The sequence below is a fragment of the Bombina bombina genome, chromosome 6 (assembly GCF_027579735.1).
Source record: "Bombina bombina isolate aBomBom1 chromosome 6, aBomBom1.pri, whole genome shotgun sequence".
NCBI classification, from domain to species: domain Eukaryota; kingdom Metazoa; phylum Chordata; class Amphibia; order Anura; family Bombinatoridae; genus Bombina; species Bombina bombina.
This window is the reverse complement of record NC_069504.1, coordinates 42283623-42306850: the sequence shown is the minus strand read 5'-3', so window position 1 is coordinate 42306850 and position 23228 is coordinate 42283623. Positions and strand designations below refer to the sequence as shown.

The window sequence follows — 23228 nt, the reverse complement described above, 5'->3', positions numbered from 1 at the left end:
AAGCAGGTGGATTTACAGTAATTAGAGTTAAATAGAATTGAAAGAGAGGACCAAGAGATACAAGGGTCGTGTTGCCTGAGCCACTGTAAGCCTAAAATTAGAGGAAAATCAGGTGATGTGATTACATCAAATTTAACAAATTCTCTATGGTTACAGGGGGTTGACATGAGAATAGGAATGGTTTCATATAAGACAGGTCCTGTGGACAAGACCTCGCCATCTATACCCCTTAAAGGAACAGGACACAATTTTTTGAGAAGGGGTATTTTATTTATGTTACAGAAATTTACATCCAAGTATGAAAGAGAGGCTCCTGAGTCAATAATCCCTTGGACGTTCACTCGTGATTGGTCCCACTGTAATACAAGAGGAATATTGCAGTAATGGCTGGATTTTAGTACAGTTTTAATAGAACAAGAGGGTGTGTATTGCTTACCCTTTTTCTGGCAGGGAAGATTTGGACAGTCCTTTACCCCATGATCATCTGCGGCACAGTACATGCATAAGTTCAGAGACCTGCGTCTTAACTTCTCCTGAGTACTTAGGGGTCCACGTATGAAAGCAATATCCATTGGTTCTGGTAGGGATTTAGAGTGTGTATTGACAGTAGTTGGTGTGGTTTTTTGCCTAAGTTGTGAATCATGGGTGGATCTTTCATGATGTCTTTCCCTAAGCCTCCTATCAATGCTAATGCTGAGGTCAATAAGCTGTTCTAGAGTTGGTGGTATTTGGGTACGTGACAACTCATCCTTAATGGCCTCTAACAGTCCTAGCCTAAATTGGTTACGGAGGGATAAGTTGTTCCACTGGGTGTCAGGGGCCCACCTCTTAAATTCTGCTATATATTCCTCTACCTCTCTTTTTCTCTGCTTTAGGGACCTCATAGCATTTTCAGCTGTTTGTTGTTTGAAGGGGTCCTCATATATTTGTGCTAAAGCAGAGAAGAAGGAGTCTAGAGAGTTGAGAATATCGTCATTATGTTCAAGGAAAGTATTTGCCCATGCCCTGGGCTCAGCTCTGAGATAGGAAATTGTAGTCATAACTTTTACCCTATCATTGGGGTAAGTAAAAGGCTTAAGGGTAAATAATAGGTAGCAGGAGTTTTTAAATTCTCTAAAAACCTTTCTGTCCCCAGAGAAGGGTTCTGGGTAGCTGATATGCGGTTCTTCTGGAGGGGGTTTCCTCTCCACAACTTCTTTAATGTATGTTTTTTAGTTGTCATTTTCTAACTTAAGTGTGTTAAGTCCTTCAGTTAGGAGATCAACTTTATTAGTAAGCGTTTGTATGTGTGAGGCCATTTCAGTTGGGTCCATATTATTTTTAGGCTTGGTATTTCTGTCAGGCTCACAAGTATGCCTGCAAAGAAACAAAGTATGGGTTGGACCACAGCCACTGAATTAGTAGTATAATGAGTAATTGTAGCGGGTTTGTACAGAGAGCAGTTACATAGACATTACCCCAAGGCAATGTGTAATAGCTCAACATGCACAGGTTGCAGTTGATATTTGAATAAGGGCTCACGGGTAGGTAACGGCTGTTGAAGCATTAGTGGGGAGACATTTAAACAGCAACCTGACAGTGAGCTTGAAGTCAGGGAAAAAACAGTAACACGGTGTTAAGCTGATATTATGCGCAAGGTAGAAAAAATAAGCATGGCCAAATAATACATGAAAAAACAAGTAACTCTTATGGGTTGGTACCTGGTAATCTGAGGAAAAAGTGTTCGGTAGAACAGTGTTTACAGGACAGCTCGGATGCAGCAGTTGTGCTGGGGAGAGGAGAGCTGACAGGCGCTCTGCTTGGCGTGTGACGTCACAGAGGCGGCAGATCCGGTTGCGCTGAGAAGAGATCAGACAGGTAGACTGGCCGATACAGGAGTGAGACAGTGGAGCTGAAGAGCTAATCAGGATGCAGCTTAGCTAGTTGCAGACGAACAATACCAAGCAAGGAAGTAAGTGGAATGCTGGTATTTATGGAGATACTGGGAAAATAGTTAAAGGGGCAGTAAGACAGGCATATACATGACAGTTATTAACCCCTATACCGCCGCTCCCGGAGCCAACCACAACTCTAATAAACTTATTAACCCCTATCCCTCCGCTCCCAGAGCCCACAGCAACTCTAATAAACTTATTAACCCCTATCCCTCTGCTCCCAGAGCCCACAGCAACTCTAAAAAACGTATTAAGCCCTATCCCGCTGCTCCCGGAGCCCACCGCAACTCTAATAAACTTATTAACCCCTATTCCGCCGTTTCCGGACCCCGCCGCAACTAAATGTATTAACCCCTAAATCTCTGGCCTCCCACATCACTACCACTTACTAAACCTATTAACCCATAAACCGCCAATTGATTGATTGGAATAGCCAATAGAATGCATGCTCAATCCTATTGGCTGATTGGACCAGCCAATAGGACGAAAGCTCAATCTTATTGGCTGATTGCAACAGCCAATAGGATTTTTTCAACCTTAAATCCGATTGGCTGATAGAAATCTATCAGCCAATCGGAATCTAAGCGACGCCATCTTGGATGATATCATTTAAAAGAACCTTCATTCGGAAGAAGATGTTGAAAGAAGAGGATGCTCCGCGCCGGATGTCTTGAAGATGGAGCCGCTCCGCGCCGAATGGATGAAGATAGAAGATGCCGTCTGGATGAAGACTTCTGCCAGCTTAGATGAGGATGGATGTCGGGTGTTCAGAAACTGTAAGTGGATCTTCAGGGGTTAGTGTTAGGTTTTTTTAAGGGTTTATTGGGTGGGTTTTGGGCAAGGAAAAAGAGCTAAATGCCCTTTTAAGGGCAATGCCCATACAAATGCCCTTTTCAGGGCAATGGGGAGCTTAGGTTTTTTAGATTAGGTTTTTATTTGGGGGGTTGGTTGTGTGGGTGGTGGGTTTTACTGTTGGGGGGTATTTGTGTTTTTTTTACAGGTAAAAGAGCTGATTTCTTTGGGGCAATGCCCCGCAAAAGGCCCTTTTAAGGGCCATTGGTAGTTTATTGTAGGCTAGGGTTTTTTTATTTGGGGGGGGCTTTTTTATTTTCATAGGGCTCTTAGATTAGGTGTAATTAGTTTAAATATTTGATAATTTCTTTTTTATTTTGTGTAACAGTGTTTATTTTTTTTGTAACTTAGTGTTTGTTATTTTGTGTAACTTAGTGTTTGTTATTTTGTGTAACTTAGATGTTAGTTTTTTGTAACTTTGTAATTTTTAATAATAGATTTAAATTATTTGAGTAGGGTTAGGTTTTTAAATATATCATATAATTAATTTAATTTGCAGTTTAATGTAGTTTTAGTATAATAGGGTAGATTAATTATTAGTTTAATATAATTTAATGTAATTTTAGTATAATAGGGTAGATTAATTATTAGTTTAATATAGTTTAATGTAATTTTAGTATAACAGTTAGGGTAGGTTAATTATTAGTTTAATATAGTTTAATTTAAATCTAAAGGTAAGTTTAAATTTATTATAAGATAGGGATGAGTTAATTTTTAATTTAAAGTTAGTGGGTTATTAGGTTTTGGGGTTAATAGGTTAATTTAGTTTATGGCGATGTGGGGGGCTGGCGGTTTAGGGGTTAATAGGTTTAGTAAGTGGTACTGATGTGGGAGGCCAGGGGTTAATAACTTTATTTAGTTGTGGTGGGCTCAGAGAGCGGCGGGATAGAGGTTAATACTTTTATGTAGGTGGCGGCGGTATCAGGGCAGCAGATTAGGGGTTAATAAGTATAATGTAGGTGGCGGCGGTGTAGGGGGCGGCAGATTAGGGGTTAATAAGTATAATGTAGGTGTAGGCGGTGTCGGGGCATCAGATTAGGGGTTAATAAGTATAATGTAGGTGCCGGCGGTGTAGGGGGCAGCAGATTAGGGGTTAATAAGTATAATGTAGGTGGTGGCGGTGTAGGGGGCTGCAGATTAGGGGTTAATAAGTATAATGTAGGCAGTGGCGGTGTAGGGGGCGGCATATTAGGGGTTAATGAGTATAATGTAGGTGGCGGCAGTGTTGGGGGCAGCAGATTAGGGGTGTTTCGGGGTATGTGTTAGGGTGTTAGGTGTAAACATAACTTTTATTCTCCCATAGGAATCAATGGGATATCGGGCAGCAGCGAACATGAGCTTTCGCTGCTTTCAGACTCCCATTGATTCCTATTGCGTCTGTGGCCTCCAGGGCGGCGGATTGAAAAGCAGGTACGCTGGGCCGGAATAGTGGCGAGCGTACCTGGTAGATATTTGATAACTAGCAAAAATAGTCAGGTAGTGCCGAAATTGCATTCGGAACATCTGTAATGACGTAAGCATTGATCTGTGTCGGACTGAGACCGGCGGTTCGTATGTTATGTCACAAATTTCAACTTTTGCCGCTCTGTAGGCTTTAATAAATGAGGCGAATCAGGCTCGCCACAATTACACTGCGGAATCCCAGCGTATTTGCGGTTGACGGCTTGATAAATAGGCCTCTATATGTCTATATGTGTGTACATATGTATCTATGTAAAAAATAAAAGCACAGAAAGTGATCACATACAAAAAGTGAACAAAATCAATGCGATACAAATCCAAATAAAGGATATGAACGTGAATGAGTCTCTCTATTCCCAATGTGCTCCAAATGGTGTGTCACATGAATCAGAAAGTCCACTATTTAATACTGGGTTCCCAGTGGATCTTGAAAAAAGAATCTGATATAGTGTAATATATCAATGGATAAGATGTATATGATATAAAAAGATGTGTACTCACACTTTTCAGAGCTACTTTAAGCTCATGTATATAGCAGTCCTGATTCACAACACTGTCAGGATCAGAGATACAGGTAACTGGAAATCCGATGTGTATCTATAAATAGGTGCTTGTAGAAAAGAGTTACAATAGCGTGATATCGTAAACACACAGCTCAGATGATTATGAAGAAACAAGGCAAGCGCTCCGGATCCCCGTCTGCTGCCTTAGTGTTAGCTCCACTGTCTTGCTGATAACTCTGATCTCTCCGCACACTAGACTGGTGTAACAGTCTCAGCGGTCCCCACAGGAACAGCAAGCGATCCTCACTCTGAGACGGCGTCACAGCCTCAGCGATCCCAGTGGAAACTGCCGCACCTTAGGTTGGTGCTTCTGAACAATGGGAGCCTTCACCCGCTCCCCAAGCAAAACAATAGCAGAAATCCAGATCTAGAAGCTCAAATCCTGTCTGGGTTATGAAATAGGAATGCCAGGGTGATTTGTTTAAAAGAACAGACTTTATTGAAGCTTAGTTAAAAGTAGGTACACAGAAGAAGGTCAACCAAGTATATTTATACTTGACCCCTGAGTGGCTTTGCACTGACAAATTTATTTTACATTTTGTTTGATTTTATTAAATGTTACTATTTTACTAAGTGTTCCTGTATCGTTGTATAGTTGATTCAGTGGCTTATACCGAGATTGCGATTCACCCAGAGCTGATTTCAGCTCCCTAAAGTGTGAGTATACACCTGTAGTATAATCATCTGAGCTGTGTGTTTACGATATCACACTGTTGTAACTCTCTTCTACAAGGACCTATATAAATACACATCAAATTTCCAGTTACCTGTATCGCTAATCCTGACAGCGTTGTGAATCACGACTGCTATATACATGAGCTTAAAGGGACACTAAACACCTGATAAAAATCATTAAAAAGTATGTTTTATTATGAATTAAAATCAAGTAATCACTACTGTCTAGTTTATTTGTTCACCTTACCCCTAAGTGTTGAAATAAATCGATTTGAAGATGAATGCTAATAAGGTGCATTATTCTTCCATGTAAGGTGCCATATTAGAACGCACGTTACACTGGGTCACAGCAGTCATGTGACTTGTGCAGATGAAAAACACAGCAGCAGCACTCAATGTTATGCAGACAGAGCTTGTCCTGCAGTTTATGTTATAAATCTGTTACAGGAAAAAAAGATTTTATTATTATGTTTTTGTATGCAAACAAAGCTTACTTTTTCAAACGTTACCACTGAATTCCTAATGTGTGTGACTGTACATAGCACTCGGCAGGGTTATAAATGTAAATCATTCTCTTCTCTGAGTCTGACAAGCTCCGGTCTGGAGAGGGAGGGGCCGAGGGGGGAGAGAGAGCAGAGAGACTCCGTGAAGAAAATAGACTAAATAACTCATGCTGCAAATACTTTTTACTGGAGATTTGTTCTATGCAATATTTTATTTTCATACATCTACATCACATATATACAGTAATATATGTAATGCAGATGTATGAAAATAAAATATTGCATAGAACAAATCTCCAGTAAAAAGTATTTGCAGCATGAGTTATTTAGTCTATTTTCTTCACGGAGTCTCTCTGCTCTCTCTCCCCCCTCGGCCCCTCCCTCTCCAGACCGGAGCTTGTCAGACTCAGAGAAGAGAATGATTTACATTTATAACCCTGCCGAGTGCTATGTACAGTCACACACATTAGGAATTCAGTGGTAACGTTTGAAAAAGTAAGCTTTGTTTGCATACAAAAACATAATAATAAAATCTTTTTTTCCTGTAACAGATTTATAACATAAACTGCAGGACAAGCTCTGTCTGCATAACATTGAGTGCTGCTGTGTTTTTTTATATGCACACATTATAGGTACTCTAGGGAGATATGAAGTGTGTGTCATGTGACTACTGTGCTGTTAAAATATGGCGGCATACATAGCTGCATCAAGATATAGATATGGTCAGAGAATGCATGGCGGCCGGAAGGGGAGAAGCTAGCAGCAACGTGGGACGCTAGCACCGAGCTCAGGGGATTTGGGCTCTATCGATCTACCCCATCTGCGCTATTCCTTGGCCGGTAAAGACACGCACTGGCCTGGATACAATACAGCAGAGGCCGGCTGCCTGGAGGCAGATAGACTCAGCTGCAGAGTCACAACGCCAAGGGGCGTTCTAACACTGCACACCCACATACCCGAACCACAAGGAAACATTCCAACCCTCTGGGTCCCTGATTGGCTGTACCTGGATTGATGGTGTTTGGAGGCGGAGAGGAGCTGACAGATCCGACTGAACAGACTTGTGCTGTGAGTCTGGACGTGCCTAAGACCGACGACTTTTTCACCTACTGAAACTCCCAGGATTGTACCTGGTCTGGTGGTGCACCGTTTTGGCATTGATAGGGGAGCGGAACTGAAGGAGCAGGCTGAGGCTAAGGCCGTAGTCGCAGAGGTGTCTGAGATCGGCGGCCCTTCTAGACAGCGCTCCTGGACGATTCCCCCCCTACCAAGCGGCAACGTTAAAAATCCCGGCTCCAGGATACAGGAACTTGCCGATGGGGACCGGCTCCAAGTGATGTGGCATTGAATTCCTCCAGAAGAAGCAGGTACCACGGGCAAGGCTCGTTTTCTTTTGTCTCTTCTCCCTGCATTACCCTAAGTTCTCTAAGCCCTTAACTGCAAATGATCTGGGACTCCCTGGAAAACTAGACCTGGACATTGAACTGGGGATAAAAGTTAAAGTGGTCTGGGGTAAAGGGGAAGACTGACTTACACCATTTTTCTGGAAACTACAGCCTAAAAAACTTTATTATAGACTGTCCAAGTGCGTTTTACAGGATATGTGGCTAAGTGGATCTTAACAGGGAAGGGTTGAGGGTCCCAATCCAATAGAGGGTTTAAAAATTGATAATTTCTACAACGAATAAGCTAGTGGCCCAACTTATAATTATATCACTGGCACAAATTTTAAAAATTAACCAGTATCGTGCAGGATTTCCCAAGTAAGAACACAAGTACTATTATCCTAAGATACTAGGAGAAGTGAGGGGGAAGAAAAGTGTTGCCCCCAGCAGGCAATGCTCCCCTGGAAATAGTTTTTTCTTTTCTTGGCTGCAGGAAGGATATGTTATGTGAACTGGGCTTGAATTAAATACAATCTCTCATCTATGCTAAATTTCTGAGCAAAGACTGCAATGTATAAACATGGACTCTAGTGCTTGAACTGTACATGCTGAATGTGATCTGTTTAGTGCAATAGAGTAATATTTTGATAGAGCCTATTTGGGGCCCTATCTTCTAATCATAATTATAAAAAGTGGCCATACTTTGCTGTTTAGTACTTTGCATAATAGGTCTGGCGTAGTGTTGCTGTGGGTATATAATGCTCCCCTAAGATTACCTGTTTCTATAGATAGGATATATCCAACTGGTTAAGTTTTATACACAGTAAGGACCTGGTCTAGAGGTTTAAAAAAAGGAGAGGAAAGAAAGGAAGGGAAGAAAAAGAAGGGAAGAGAAAAGAAGGCATAAAAGGAAAGAAAAAATATTTTTTTTTGTGTTTCTTTTCCCCTCTATAAATATATAGTAGATAGCGGTTCAAATACTGTGGCGAGTTGCAAAGTTAGCAATAGGAAACTGTAATAGGTGATTTAAGCGGTAGATACACTGTTTTTTTTTTTTTTTTTGTTTTGTTTTTTTTTTGTGTGCAAGGTTTTCTTCTGTATACAGCTCTTTTTATATTATAATCTTTACACAAAAGTATTATTGTTACTGGAATGTTCACAAGGATAATTCACTGCTGATTACTATTACAATTGGGAGGTTGGATTGTATGTAGAAAAAGTTTTACACATAATTTCACTATTGTTGTGTGGCTGGTTTTGCCTTTGACCAGCGTGGAAAGGGAAAAAAGGATCTTTTAAGTGTTTTTTTTTTTTTCTTTTTCTTTTTTTTTTTCTTTTTGAACACGGTTGTAAAGCACTTGTTATTGTCACTACGATAGACACTTGCAAGGTAGAGAGGACACAAAGCAAGACATAATTACAATACTCCCAAAAATTTGGGAATTTGTCCCCCTACTGGATAGATCTATTTTTCTATATGGAAAGATATATTTCACACTCCAAATCACTATCACCCAATATGCCGCCTAAATCAAAGGATAAAAAAACCAAGCCCAATGGAAGTAGTCCAGAAACACATTTACAAAATGAAACAAGCTTAAACTGTACAGATAATCCTCCCCTATTACAGCAAATCTCTGAGCTAATTATGCCACAATTTGAGTCCTTAAGACAAGAAATGGCCGCGGCTACAAATGAAATTAAACAATTGACATCACGGATGAATGAGTTAGAAACCAGAGTTTCAGATATGGAAGATAGATCAGGTGTACAAGATCAGATGATCAATTCGCATGATAGCAAACGTAACTTTTTACAATCTAAAATGGAGGAACTTGAAGATAGGTCTAGGCGCAACAACCTTAGGGTTGTTGGCCTACCAGAAACAGCAGAATACCAGGACTTGATAAATTTTGCATCTATCCAGCTTCCCAAGCTGGTAGGGAGTACTATCGATAATGTAAGGATACCTATAGAGAGAGCCCACAGAATAGGAGCTCCCAGAAGAAATCTAGATGGCCCAATTAAACCTAGGGTAGTAATCATTAAATTCTTAAATTTTCAGGATAAATGCCACATACTTAGATTGTACCGTAAAAATAACAATATTATGCTGGGGTCCAATAAACTATTATTATTTCAGGATTTTTCATATGAGACTCAAAATAAACGTAGGGAAATGGCCCCATTTTGTTCGCAGTTAATCAGAGCCAACCTAAGAGCAAGACTTGTATATCCAGCAAAGATTGTAGTGGATAAGGATGGAGAAACACACACCTTTACGAAAACTGAACAAATTAAAGCATACTGTCAGAGTCTAGGGATAATATAACATTGACTGGACAAGGAAATGCATAGCTTAAACGAATATAAGGTTAACAAGATGGATTTTTTTTGTTCTTTCTCCTTTGCCTTGTTATTTATTTTCTTTGGCACAAGAGAAGAACAGATAATGATAGGAAAAGTAACATGGGTTTATGGGGGGGGGGAGGAGAGAAGAAGGGTTTTTTTTTTGTTTTTTTTTTGTTGTTTGTTGTTTTGTTTTTTTTTGCCGTTCTCTTATCCCTCCGTAATACCTTAAATGGTTAAACTAAACTTTCTCTCCTGGAACATTGGAGGGATTTCATCCCCGATCAAACGGAAACTGCTGATTAGACACCTAGGGAAACAGAAACCTGATTTAGTGTTTCTACAGGAGACCCACCTCCGGCCCAAGGAGGCCATAAAACTTAAAAGTAAATGGGTGGGGGAGGTAGTGTTCACCCCCTACGATAAGACCAACAGAGGCTTGGCTATCTTAATAAATAAGCAACTGAACTATAATATTATCTCAGTCCTCAATGATATCAATGGGAGATTTCAAATTCTTGAGATAGAAATTAACAACTGCAATTTTGTTATATGTAATGTATATGGACCGAATGTAATAGATAAAGATTTTTGGGAGGATATTAGTTTAAAGTTGTTCCTACATATTGGGAAAAATATTGTGGTAGCTGGTGATTTTAATATGGCTTTCTCACATATTTTTGACAGATCAAAGTCTAGATTTGCTCCAAGAAAAGCTAGGGAAGCAATTATTTGACAAAAATTTTGCCAGAAATTGGCCTTGCAAGATATATGGCGGTTACAAAACCCGGATCAGCGGGAATACACATGTGCGTCAAGTGTACATTCCTCCTTTTCTCGAATTGATTATTTTTTAATCGCGAAACATATGTTAAAAATGAAAATCGGGACTGCGATTCAGGATATTGTGATTTCAGATCATGCTATCATCTCTTTAGAGATTGGTTTGACTGATAAACCCTCAATAGGAAACAATAGGTTATTCTTTCCGCGATATTTGATTAACAACGTCCATTTTAGAAAATGGATGCAGAATAGATGGTATCAATTCCAGGTTGATAACGCAAGCTACCTAGATAGACCAGAAATATTCTGGGAGACAGCGAAGGCTGTCTTTAGAGGGGAGATCAAGGCGTATTTAGCAAGAGTTAAGGCGATCCGGGGCAAGAGAGAGGAGCAACTCTCTAACACACTGAGAAATAGCTACCGCAAATATCTTAGCAATCCTTCTATTGATCTATGGAATAAATATAAAAACAATAAATCAGTATATGATCTTTTCTTAAAACAACAGTCAATTTCAGAGGAACAAAAACTTAAAGCTTTCTATTCAGGGGTACAGGGTGTTTCGGCTAAATATATTGCGGGAATCATTAAGATTAGACAACAAAAAAACTATATTGCAGCATTGAAAATTGGGAATAATAGAGTGACCGACCCTTTCAACACCTTTATGCTACCAAGCAGGTCAATATGGTAAATAAGGAGCAGTTTTGGCAACAGGTAAGTCTACCCCAAATAGGAACAGAAGATCTTCAGAGACTCAACGAACCTATATCTGGGGAAGAAATAGTAAGTGCTATTAAAAAGTTAAAATTTGGAAAAGCTCCCGGACCAGATGATTTGCCGGCTGAATTCTATAAAATACTTCTGGAACAAATATCTCCAGTCTTAGGTAAATTATTTAATGAATATTTTGTAGGTAATAAACCACAATCTTCATTATTTGCGGCATCTAACATAGTGCTGATACTTAAGAAAGGTAAGGACCCAGAACTTCCATCCTCTTACAGGCCAATTTCACTCCTTAACCAGGATTATAAAATACTCACGTACATTTTAGCTAATAGACTAAAATCTCCCCTAGGATCTATGATACATCCTGATCAGACAGGTTTTATGATGGGTAGAAATCCAGTTAAGAACTTATGGAAAGTCCAATTAGTATTGGACCATTATTGGAATAAACTGGAGAAGAAAAGACATTACGCTAAACCTGATCAGGCTATCCTCACAATTGACGCCGAAAAAGCGTTTGATTCCATCATATGGGATCATCTGTTTACTTCATTGGAGAACTTTGGTATAACGGGGATTTTCCAACAATTCATTAGACAGCTTTACCTAGAACCAACTTCTTCAATAATAGTGAATGGGCATCCTACTAATAAGATAGTTCTTAGGCGTGGCACGCGTCAAGGCTGCCCATTATCACCATTCCTTTTTAATTTATCTATTGAACCATTGGCAATCTATCTACGGAAGGCAATGCAGGGCATTCAGATTGGAGGAGTTAGAGTGGTTCTTTCATTATTTGCAGATGATCTGTTACTTTTCCTCAGTAATACAGCTGTTTCTATCCCTCGGCTTATTACGATATTCAACATATTTAGCTCGTTTTCAGGCTATAAAATTAACTATGAGAAATCAGAGATTTTGTGGATACATAAACCCTGTGATCAGAGAAACTATCCTTTTATGGAAACAACACAGATCACATATTTAGGCATCACACTGAGCAAAGATCCTAACCTATGGTATGATCTTAATTTTAAGCCATGCATTAGAGGACTGGATAGGAAGCTTCAGAATTGGGGCAATTTACCGCTTTCAATTACAGCCCGAATTATGTTGATCAAGGTGGTCCTGTTCCCAAAGCTCTTATATTTTCTACAGAACCTCCCTTTGCTACTATATAAAAAAGACTTGACCTTTCTTTATAGGAGCTTCAACCGATTTATCTGGCAAGGAAAGAAACCACGTATTTCCATATTTAAATTAACATTACCAAAAGTCTATGGAGGGATGGCATGTCCTAATGTTAAATTTTATAATTACGCAACTTTAGCTAAATTCGCGTTAGACTGGATTTCTGAAAAAGAGTTAGTTTCCTTTTTCGAGATTGAAACATCAGTAATCAAGCCTTTTAACTTAAAGGCAATTTTACACCATCCTGCAAATAGACTTCCTGGAACAATATACCAATTGACTACATTTAAATTCATAATACAGGCTTGGCAAAAAATATGTAGTGAATTAAGAATCAATTTTCGGAAATCAGAGTTTTTACCCTTACGGGGTAACCCAGGCTTTTCGCCGGGATTAGACCCCTCAATATTCCAGATATGGTCGGAGCGGGGAGTGAACTACGTAGTGCAGATATGTGAAGGTAATAACTTGAGGTTGCAATCGTTGAGAAACTATCTCATCAATTTAATCTCCCTAGGACTAGTTTTTTTGCCTACTTACAGGTTAGACATTGGATTGAGAAATTGAGACAGGATACAGGGCTGGAAATTGACAGTAAAGAACTAAAAACAATCATTAGAGAATACCATGAGGGGGTGAGCACTATTTCTCGCATTTATGACACCATTCTGAAAATCGGGGGAAGCATAATATTTTGGATATAACGAATAAGTGGTCCAAAGATAAAATTACCTTAGACACCACGACAATTTTGCAGAGCATAGCACTGGTCTCAGGCACTACGATTATGCATAGCTGGAAAGAATCACACCTGAAAATGATATACAGAGTGTATCTTACACCGGCTAGACTAGCCAAATGGGATCAGGAAAGGAAAAACTGTCCCAAATGCTATTCTGAGAATGCAGATCTGACACATTGTTTTTGGACATGTCCAAAAATATATCAATTTTGGCAGAAAATAATCTGGGGCATTAAAATAACAGGGATAAGATTTAAACTCACTTTACCTCATATCTTCTTCCTATGCAAATATACTCTCGCTGTGCCTAACAATAGATTTGTTAATCTACTCATACTGATAGGGCGGAACCTAATTCTTAAAAATTGGAGAGGCAAAAAAAACCCTAGATTTAAAGATTTCTTAAAAGAAGTACACCATCAGATGGTGTTCGAACAATATAATATAAGAGATATTAATTCCAAACAGCTGCCCCAGTTTTTTAATAAGTGGAAGAAATATATTTGCTCCCTCCCATTGGAAACACAGAGACAGGTGGTATCTTATTGGAAAAGGTCCACTTGGATACAACAACAAATTGAAAGGGGGAATCTTTCGAGGCTCTGGTTTTCAGAGGAATAGATTCGAGAAGTGAAGTCCAAGGAGGTCTTTAATGTATTTTTTTTTTTTCTCTCTCTTCTCCCCCCCGTTGTTCTCCCCTAGGCTTGATTCAGAGAGTGTTGTGCCAATTAGCGTATTAGGATCAAGTTTCTCTAAGGAGCACTATATAGAGCTTATGAATAGAAAGGTACCCTCTAATAAGTATCAATAGTGGTCCCGAAAACCAGGTATATATAAAGAAGTAAATATGCTGATCTTAGATGTAGATATTTCAGGGAGTCCAGTTTTTAAGGGCATTAGGGTCAGTTAACCAGTGGCCATTGAGCAGCTTAATTTGGAGTATTCAGTTTAGTAACGGAAATAAGACTCAACGACCATATTGAAGCCAGAAGAAGTTATTTTTTTAGTTAAAGCTGACCCGCTTTTGATTGCAAATAGTGACTAAGGAGTCTTAGAAGAGTTAGAGGAGAATAATTTAATTTATGGAACCATTCAAACGTAGATAAGCAGGAATGTACTCGAGCTTCTCTCCTGGGAGGGAAAGGGCGTTTCAGATCGTTTTTTTTTTCTTTCTTTCTTTTTTTTGCTTCATTCCTCTTTCCCCTAATGGTAAATTCAGAGGTAGAGGATGTTATTCAATGATACCATAGTTAAATATGGAGTCTTTTCGAATTATTATCTTATTGTATTCCTCTTATGATATATTTGATTTATACATGACCTATGTATTCTTTGTAATATTTTGGATGTTGTTTAGATATGGTACAGAAATTACCCATATCTATGTGTTGTCAAATGAATGTAATATTTTTTTTTCTCTGTATTAATAAAAATCCTTTGAAAAAAATAAAAAAATAAATAAAGGGAAAGAGAAAAAAGAAAAAAAAAAAAAGAAAAAAAAAAGATATAGATATAGATAGATATGTATAGTAATAGAAACAATTTTCTTGAAATGTTTTGTGTAAGCTGAAGTTACAGCATAAAGAGCTGTACTCAGTTTTTTTATTATTACACAGTAGAAGTTAGTTTTAATTATTTTTAGCAGTCAAGTGTTTAATGTCCCTTTAAAGTAGCTCTTAGTGTGAGTACACATCTTTTTATATCATATTCATTTTATCCATTGATATATTACACTATATCAGATTCTTTTTTTCAAGATCCACTGGGAACCCAGGATTAAATATTGGACTTTCTGATTCATGTGACACACCATTTGGAGCACATTGGGAATAGAAAGACTCATTCACGTTCATATGTATTTATGTAAACATAAAATCTCAGCACACCAAAAGTATGATCATATATGCAATTTTATTCACAGAAGAGCAAATATATACAGAACAAAATCTCATGCCCTATACACTCTCCACACACTCAGAACGGTCGCAGCCAGACATACAAAAAAAGAAAACAAAAAAACAAAAAATCAATCAAAACCCTAGGCGTCCCTAGGGAATATCAGATGCTACTAAAGTCACATAAGACATATGAAGTATTGGATGCACACAATTTCCAGTAATAATACAAGAGTTCCTCTTGTATATTGTAATTTAAACCAGTAAGGACAGTTCTTGTAAGCAATAATATGGTATCGCTGGTTAATGCATCCGTGTATCTGTATTAAGGAAGACTTCAGTCACAGGTTCTGGCTAAGGAGTAGTTGTCCCAGATCCTTTATCACTCATGCACCCAGTATACAGCCTCTCAAAATATTAGTTTGTAGTAGAGTCCACTGTGTTAGTAATTATCCAGTTTTTCCATATGCAAAGTCACATAGGTAGTCTCAATGCTTGTAACAATGTGTGATGAACACAATTAAATGCAGAGGAGACCTCCGGGGTCAGGTGTTTAGCTCCAGTAGACTCTGTATAGTTAGTAAACCAGACTGTCTGCGGTCCGCTGTTATACTCACAGATATCACCAAGGAAATGCACCGCCTCTTGCTCCACGATGAAATGAAAGCACTAATACATACTTGTGCAGCGATGGCAAACCATGTAATCTGCAGCATGTATATTGTTTGGGGATGATGACGGTATCAGCTGCTACTCCGTTTTCTCTGTGTGTTTGCCAGGACACAGCATAGAAGGTACAACGCTATTTTATTGCAGAGCATAGAAGTAAACAGCTTGTACAACACATCTAGCTTAGTAACTGCGACATAGACTATAGCGGCTATAAGCCACACCCCCATCGGTGATGTCACCTCCCGCTCTCATAACAGTCAGCAAATCCCAACTGAAATACTTTAAAAATGGCATTAATTAACCTAGACCACAGTATATTAAATGTATTGTGTTTTTGTTCTCCCCTATAATGTGTTCTCAATGATCTATTTTTTCCTACTTGAGTGCATTAAAGGAACAGGCTAGTCAAAAATAAACTTTCTTCTGTTAAGTGTGATCAGTCCACGGGTCATCATTACTTCTGGGATATTACTCCTCCCCAACAGGAAGTGCAAGAGGATTCACCCAGCAGAGTTGCATATAGCCCCTCCCCTCTACGTCACCCCCAGTCATTCTCTTGCACCCAACGACTAGATAGGATGTGTGAGAGGACTATGGTGATTTTATTTAGTTTTATTTCTTCAATCAAAAGTTTGTTATTTTTTAATAGCACCGGAGCGTGTTATTCCTTCTCCGGTAGAGTTTGAAGAAGAATCTACCAGAGTTTTTTACTATGATTTTAGCCGGAGTTGTTAAGATCATATTGCTGTTCTCGGCCATCTGAGGAGAGGTAAACTTCAGATCAGGGGGCAGCGGGCAGTTTATTCTGCAAAGAGGTATGTAGCAGTTTTTATTTCTAACAATGGAATTGCTGAGAAAATACTGCCATACCGACATTATATCATGTATGTATAATTTACATTTTTGTTTTCTGGAGAATGGTACTTCTCTGGAATTACACTGTGTATGTAAGATTTTAGCCTAATAGGAATACAATAGGCTTTTTAATAACTCTTAATTATGTTAAACGTTTTTGCTGGAATGTAAAATCGTTTTCATTTTCTGAGGTACTGGGTGAATAAAATGTTTGGGCACTATTTTTCCACTTGGCAGTTGCTGGATCTAATTATGACAGTTGCTTAATCTCTCTCACTGTTGTGTGTGAGGGGGTGGGACCTTTTTGGCGCTTTTTGCTACGCATCAAAAATTTCAGTCAAAGCTCATTGTTTTTCCTGCATGTTCCGGTTTATCTCTACAGAACCCAGGGAGCTTCAAAGCTAATTTGAGGGAAGTAATCTAACAGAGCTGTAAGATTGTAGTTGACTGTGATAAAAAACGTTTATCTTTAACTTTTTTATGCCTCAGGGTTAGTTATTTCTTGCTACTGGATACAATCCTTTGCTAAGTTACATTTGCTAGTTTGTTAAACATGTCTGATTCAGAAGATGAGACCTGTACTATTTGTACTAAAGCCAAGGTGGAGCCCAATAGAAATTTATGTACTAACTGTATTGATGCTACATTAAGTAAAAGTCAATCTGTACAAATTGAACAAATTTCACCAAACAACGAGGGGAGAGTTATGCCGACTAACTCGCCTCACGTGACAGTACCCGCATCTCCCGCCCGGGACGTGCGCGATATGGCGACGCCAAGTACATCTGGGCGGCCATTACAAATAACATTACAAGATATGGCTACTGTTATGACTGAGGTTTTGGCTAAATTACCAGAACTAAGGGGCAAGCGAGATCACTCTGGGGTGAGAACAGAGTGCGCTGATAATGTTAGAGCCATGTCAGATACTGCGTCACAACTTGCAGAACATGAGGACGGAGAGCTTCATTCTGCAGCTGACGGTTCTGATCCAAACAGATTGGATTCAGATATTTCAAATTTTAAATTTAAGCTGGAAAACCTCCGTGTTTTACTAGGGGAGGTGTTAGCGGCCCTGAATGATTGTAACACAGTTGCAATACCAGAGAAAATGTGTAGATTGGATAAATATTTTGCTGTACCAACAAGTACTGACGTTTTTCCTATACCTAAGAGACTAACTGAAATTATTACTAAGGAGTGGGATAGACCCGGTGTGCCGTTCTCACCCCCTCCGATATTTAGAAAGATGTTTCCGATAGACGCCACCACGCGGGACTTATGGCAAACGGTCCCTAAGGTGGAGGGAGCAGTTTCTACTTTAGCTAAGCGTACCACTATCCCGGTGGAGGATAGCTGTGCCTTTTCAGATCCAATGGATAAAAAATTAGAGGGTTACCTTAAGAAAATGTTTGTTCAACAAGGTTTTATATTGCAACCCCTTGCATGCATTGCGCCGATCACGGCTGCAGCGGCATTCTGGATTGAGTCTCTAGAAGAGAATCTTAGTTCAGCTACGCTGGACGACATTTCAGACAGGCTTAGAGTACTTAAGCTATCTAATTCTTTCATTTCGGAAGCCGTAGTACATTTAATTAAACTTACGGCTAAGAATTCCGGATTCGCCATTCAGGCGCGCAGAGCACTGTGGCTAAAATCCTGGTCAGCTGATGTAACTTCTAAGTCTAAATTACTTAATATACCTTTCAAGGGACAGACCTTATTTGGGCCTGGTTTGAAAGAAATTATCGCTGACATTACAGGAGGTAAGGGCCACGCCCTACCTCAAGACAAAGCTAAACCTAAGGCTAGACAGTCTAATTTTCGTTCCTTTCGGAATTTCAAAGCAGGAGCAGCATCAACTTCCACTACTCCAAAACAAGAAGGATCTGGTGCTCGCTACAGACAAGGCTGGAGACCTAACCAGTCCTGGAACAAGGGCAAGCAGGCCAGGAAACCTGCTGTTGCCACTAAAACAGCATGAATTGAGGGCCCCCGATCCGGGATCGGATCTAGTGGGGGGCAGACTTTCTCTCTTCGCCCAGGCTTGGGCAAGAGATGTCCAGGATCCCTGGGCGCTAGAGATAATATCTCAGGGATACCTTCTGGACTTCAAACACTCTCCTCCAAGAGAGAGATTTCATCTGTCAAGGTTGTCGACAGACCAAACAAAGAAAGAAGCGTTTCTGCGCTGTATACAAGAACTATTGTTAATGGGAGTAATCCATCCAGTTCCACGGTTGGAACAGGGAAAAGGGTTTTACTCAAATCTGTTTGTGGTTCCCAAAAAAGAAGGAACTTTCAGACCAATCCTGGATTTAAAGATCCTAAACAAATTCCTAAGAGTTCCATCATTCAAAATGGAGACTATCCGGACAATTTTACCTATGATCCAAGAGGGTCAGTACATGACCACAGTGGACTTAAAGGATGCTTACCTTCACATACCGATTCACAAAGATCATTACCGGTATCTAAGATTTGCCTTTCTAGACAGACATTACCAGTTTGTAGCTCTTCCATTCGGATTGGCTACAGCTCCAAGAATCTTCACAAAGGTTCTAGGTGCTCTTCTGGCGGTACTAAGACCGCGGGGAATTTCGGTAGCTCCCTACCTAGACGACATTCTGATACAAGCTTCAAGCTTTCAAACTGCCAAGTCTCATACAGAGTTAGTACTGGCATTTCTAAGGTCACATGGATGGAAGGTGAACGAAAAGAAAAGCTCACTCGTTCCACTCACAAGAGTTCCCTTCCTGGGGACTCTTATAGATTCTGTAGAAATGAAGATTTACCTGACAGAAGACAGGTTAATAAGACTTCAAAGTGCTTGCCGCACCCTTCATTCCATTCAACACCCATCGGTGGCTCAATGCATGGAGGTAATCGGCTTAATGGTAGCGGCAATGGACATAGTGCCATTTGCCCGCTTACACCTCAGACCACTGCAATTGTGCATGCTGAGTCAGTGGAATGGGGATTACTCAGACTTGTCCCCTTCTCTGAATCTGGATCAAGAGACCAGAAATTCTCTTCTATGGTGGCTTTCTCGGCCACATCTGTCCAGGGGGATGCCATTCAGCAGACCAGACTGGACAATTGTAACAACAGACGCCAGCCTTCTAGGTTGGGGTGCCGTCTGGAATTCTCTGAAGGCTCAGGGACAATGGAGTCAGGAGGAGAGTCTCCTGCCAATAAACATTCTGGAATTGAGAGCAGTTCTCAATGCCCTTCTGGCCTGGCCCCAGTTGACAACTCGGGAGTTCATCAGGTTTCAGTCGGACAACATCACGACTGTAGCTTACATCAACCATCAGGGAGGGACAAGAAGCTCCCTAGCAATGATGGAAGTATCAAAGATAATTCGCTGGGCAGAGTCTCACTCTTGCCACCTGTCAGCAATCCACATCCCGGGAGTGGAAAACTGGGAGGCGGATTTCTTAAGTCGTCAGACTTTTCATCCGGGGGAGTGGGAACTTCATCCGGAGGTCTTTGCCCAAATACTTCGACGTTGGGGCAAACCAGAGATAGATCTCATGGCGTCTCGACAGAACGCCAAGCTTCCTCGCTACGGGTCCAGATCCAGGGATCCAGGAGCAGTCCTAATAGATGCCCTGACAGCACCTTGGGACTTCAGGATGGCTTATGTGTTTCCACCCTTCCCGATGCTTCCTCGATTGATTGCCAGAATCAAACAGGAGAGAGCATCAGTGATTCTGATAGCACCTGCATGGCCACGCAGGACTTGGTATGCAGACCTGGTGGACATGTCATCCTGTCCACCTTGGTCTCTACCTCTGACACAGGACCTTCTGATACAGGGTCCTTTCAAACATCAAAATCTAACTTCTCTGAAGCTGACTGCTTGGAAATTGAACGTTTGATTTTATCAAAACGTGGGTTTTCTGAGTCAGTTATTGACACCTTAATACAGGCTAGGAAGCCTGTTACCAGAAAGATTTACCATAAAATATGGCGTAAATACCTATACTGGTGTGAATCCAAAGGTTACTCTTGGAGTAAGGTTAGGATTCCTAGGATATTGTCTTTTCTACAAGAAGGTTTAGAAAAGGGTTTATCTGCTAGTTCATTAAAGGGACAGATCTCAGCTCTGTCTATTCTGTTACACAAACGTCTGTCAGAAGTGCCAGACGTTCAGGCTTTTTGTCAGGCTTTAGCGAGGATTAAGCCTGTGTTTAAGACTGTTGCTCCACCGTGGAGTTTAAATCTTGTTCTAAACGTTTTACAGGGCGTTCCGTTTGAACCCCTCCATTCCATTGATATAAAGTTGTTATCTTGGAAAGTTCTATTTTTAATGGCTATTTCCTCGGCTCGAAGAGTCTCTGAGTTATCAGCCTTACATTGTGATTCTCCTTATTTGATTTTTCATTCGGATAAGGTAGTTCTGCGTACTAAACCTGGGTTCTTACCCAAGGTAGTCACTAACAGGAATATCAATCAAGAGATTGTTGTTCCTTCTTTGTGTCCAAATCCTTCTTCAAAGAAGGAACGCTTACTACATAATCTGGATGTAGTTCGTGCCCTAAAATTTTACTTGCAGGCAACTAAGGAATTTCGACAAACGTCTTCTCTGTTTGTCGTGTACTCTGGACAGAGGAGAGGTCAAAAGGCTTCAGCAGCCTCTCTTTCTTTTTGGCTTCGTAGTATAATACGTTTAGCTTATGAGACTGCTGGACAGCAGCCTCCTGAAAGAATTACAGCCCATTCTACTAGAGCTGTGGCTTCCACTTGGGCCTTCAAGAATGAGGCCTCTGTTGAACAGATTTGCAAGGCTGCAACTTGGTCTTCACTTCATACTTTTTCCAAATTTTCCAAATTTGACACATTTGCTTCCTCGGAGGCTATTTTTGGGAGAAAGGTTCTTCAGGCAGTGGTTCCTTCTGTATAAAGAGCCTGCCTATCCCTCCCGTCATCCGTGTACTTTTGCTTTGGTATTGGTATCCCAGAAGTAATGATGACCCGTGGACTGATCACACTTAACAGAAGAAAACATAATTTATGCTTACCTGATAAATTCCTTTCTTCTGTAGTGTGATCAGTCCACGGCCCGCCCTGTTTTTAAGGCAGGTATTTATTTTTAAATTATACTCCAGTCACCACTACACCCTTGGTTCCTCCTTTCTCGTTTTTTGTCCTTGGTCGAATGACTGGGGGTGACGTAGAGGGGAGGGGCTATATGCAACTCTGCTGGGTGAATCCTCTTGCACTTCCTGTTGGGGAGGAGTAATATCCCAGAAGTAATGATGACCCGTGGACTGATCACACTACAGAAGAAAGGAATTTATCAGGTAAGCATAAATTATGTTTTCATGATTCAGATAGGGCATGTCATTTTACACATTTTTTCAATTTACTTTTATCATCAAATTTGCTTTGTTCTCTTGGTATTCTTTGTTGAAAGCTAAACCTAAGTAGGCTCATATGTTAATTTCTAAGCCCTTGAAGGCTGCCTCTTATTTTAGTGCATTTTGACATTTTTCACAGCTAGACAGTGCTAATTCATGTGTGTCATAAGATAACATTGTGCTTATTCCCGTGGAGTTATTTATGAGTCAGCACTGATTGGCTTGTCTGTCAAAAGAATTGAAATAAGGGGCAGTCTGCAGATCACAGAGGTAAAAAGTATATTAATATAACCGTGTTGGTTATGCAGAACTAGGGATTGGGTAAGTGATTACCTATCTTTTTAAACAATACAATTATTGAATATGCAGATACATATAAATATTTATTTTAAAATAAAAATAACGTTTTCTAAATAAAGAAAATAGGAAAGTATTGATAACTACCTTTGGGTTTAGTGCACATGAAGAATTTTTTACTTCTGTCGGGTTTTGTGTATATGCATGTGCGCTAAACCCAAAAGGAGTTATATTAAGGTACATGATATTTTTATTATAAATATCTTAAAATATAATTAAATATTAACATGATTTATTATAATTTTTAAGGAACACTATAATAATTATTTATTTGTATTAATAATATTTTTCAATATTTTATATTAAATAAATACACAACACATTGTAATAGAAGTCATGTTGGGTTTAGCGCACATGAAGAATTATTTTACTCCTTTCGGGTTTAATGCACCTTATGTCTTTTAAGGCGGTTAAGTTCTGTATGTGCGCTAAGCCCAACAGGGTGCGTTATGTATTTATTTATATAAAATCTGCCATCCTGAAAACGTTCCCCATAGGAAATAGGGGGTAAAAGGGTTTTTTTTGTTAGAAAAATGTATTTGAGCCTCTCGTTTTATGATTTATTAGGAGAGCAAAAAGGAGCAGAAGAGATTACGTTTACAAGAAGAAATCATCCAAGGTCCAGAAATGCTCATGGGGAGCTTGTCTGAGATGCTGTTACCTGAAGACGTACAAGAAAGTCTGTGGGACGTTGTTACTGAACTTAGTCCAACCAATTCAGGAGAAAACACCAATGCTACGTCGTACACAGTCAGTGTATTAGATGATGACTTGAGGATAAGTGAGGGGACGGTAAATATTATCTGACATTACACTGATTTACTGATTTATTTCTCAAAATGTTTTATACTAGGGGCTAGAGAACAAGTGGACTGCAAAATATTGCTTTTGCGAAAGTGATATTTGCGCT

General features: G+C 39.7%; 1 protein-coding gene across 1 annotated transcript in view; it reads left to right on the top strand.

The window, feature by feature from the left end:
- LOC128664316 (collagen alpha-1(VII) chain-like) overlaps positions 1–23228 on the top strand; it is a 913939-nt gene that overhangs the window by 397413 nt on the left and 493298 nt on the right. The window contains exon 68 of the mRNA XM_053719156.1: positions 22886–23110. Within this exon, the coding sequence (XP_053575131.1) occupies positions 22886–23110 (225 nt within the window). The remainder of the gene's footprint in view (positions 1–22885; positions 23111–23228) is intronic.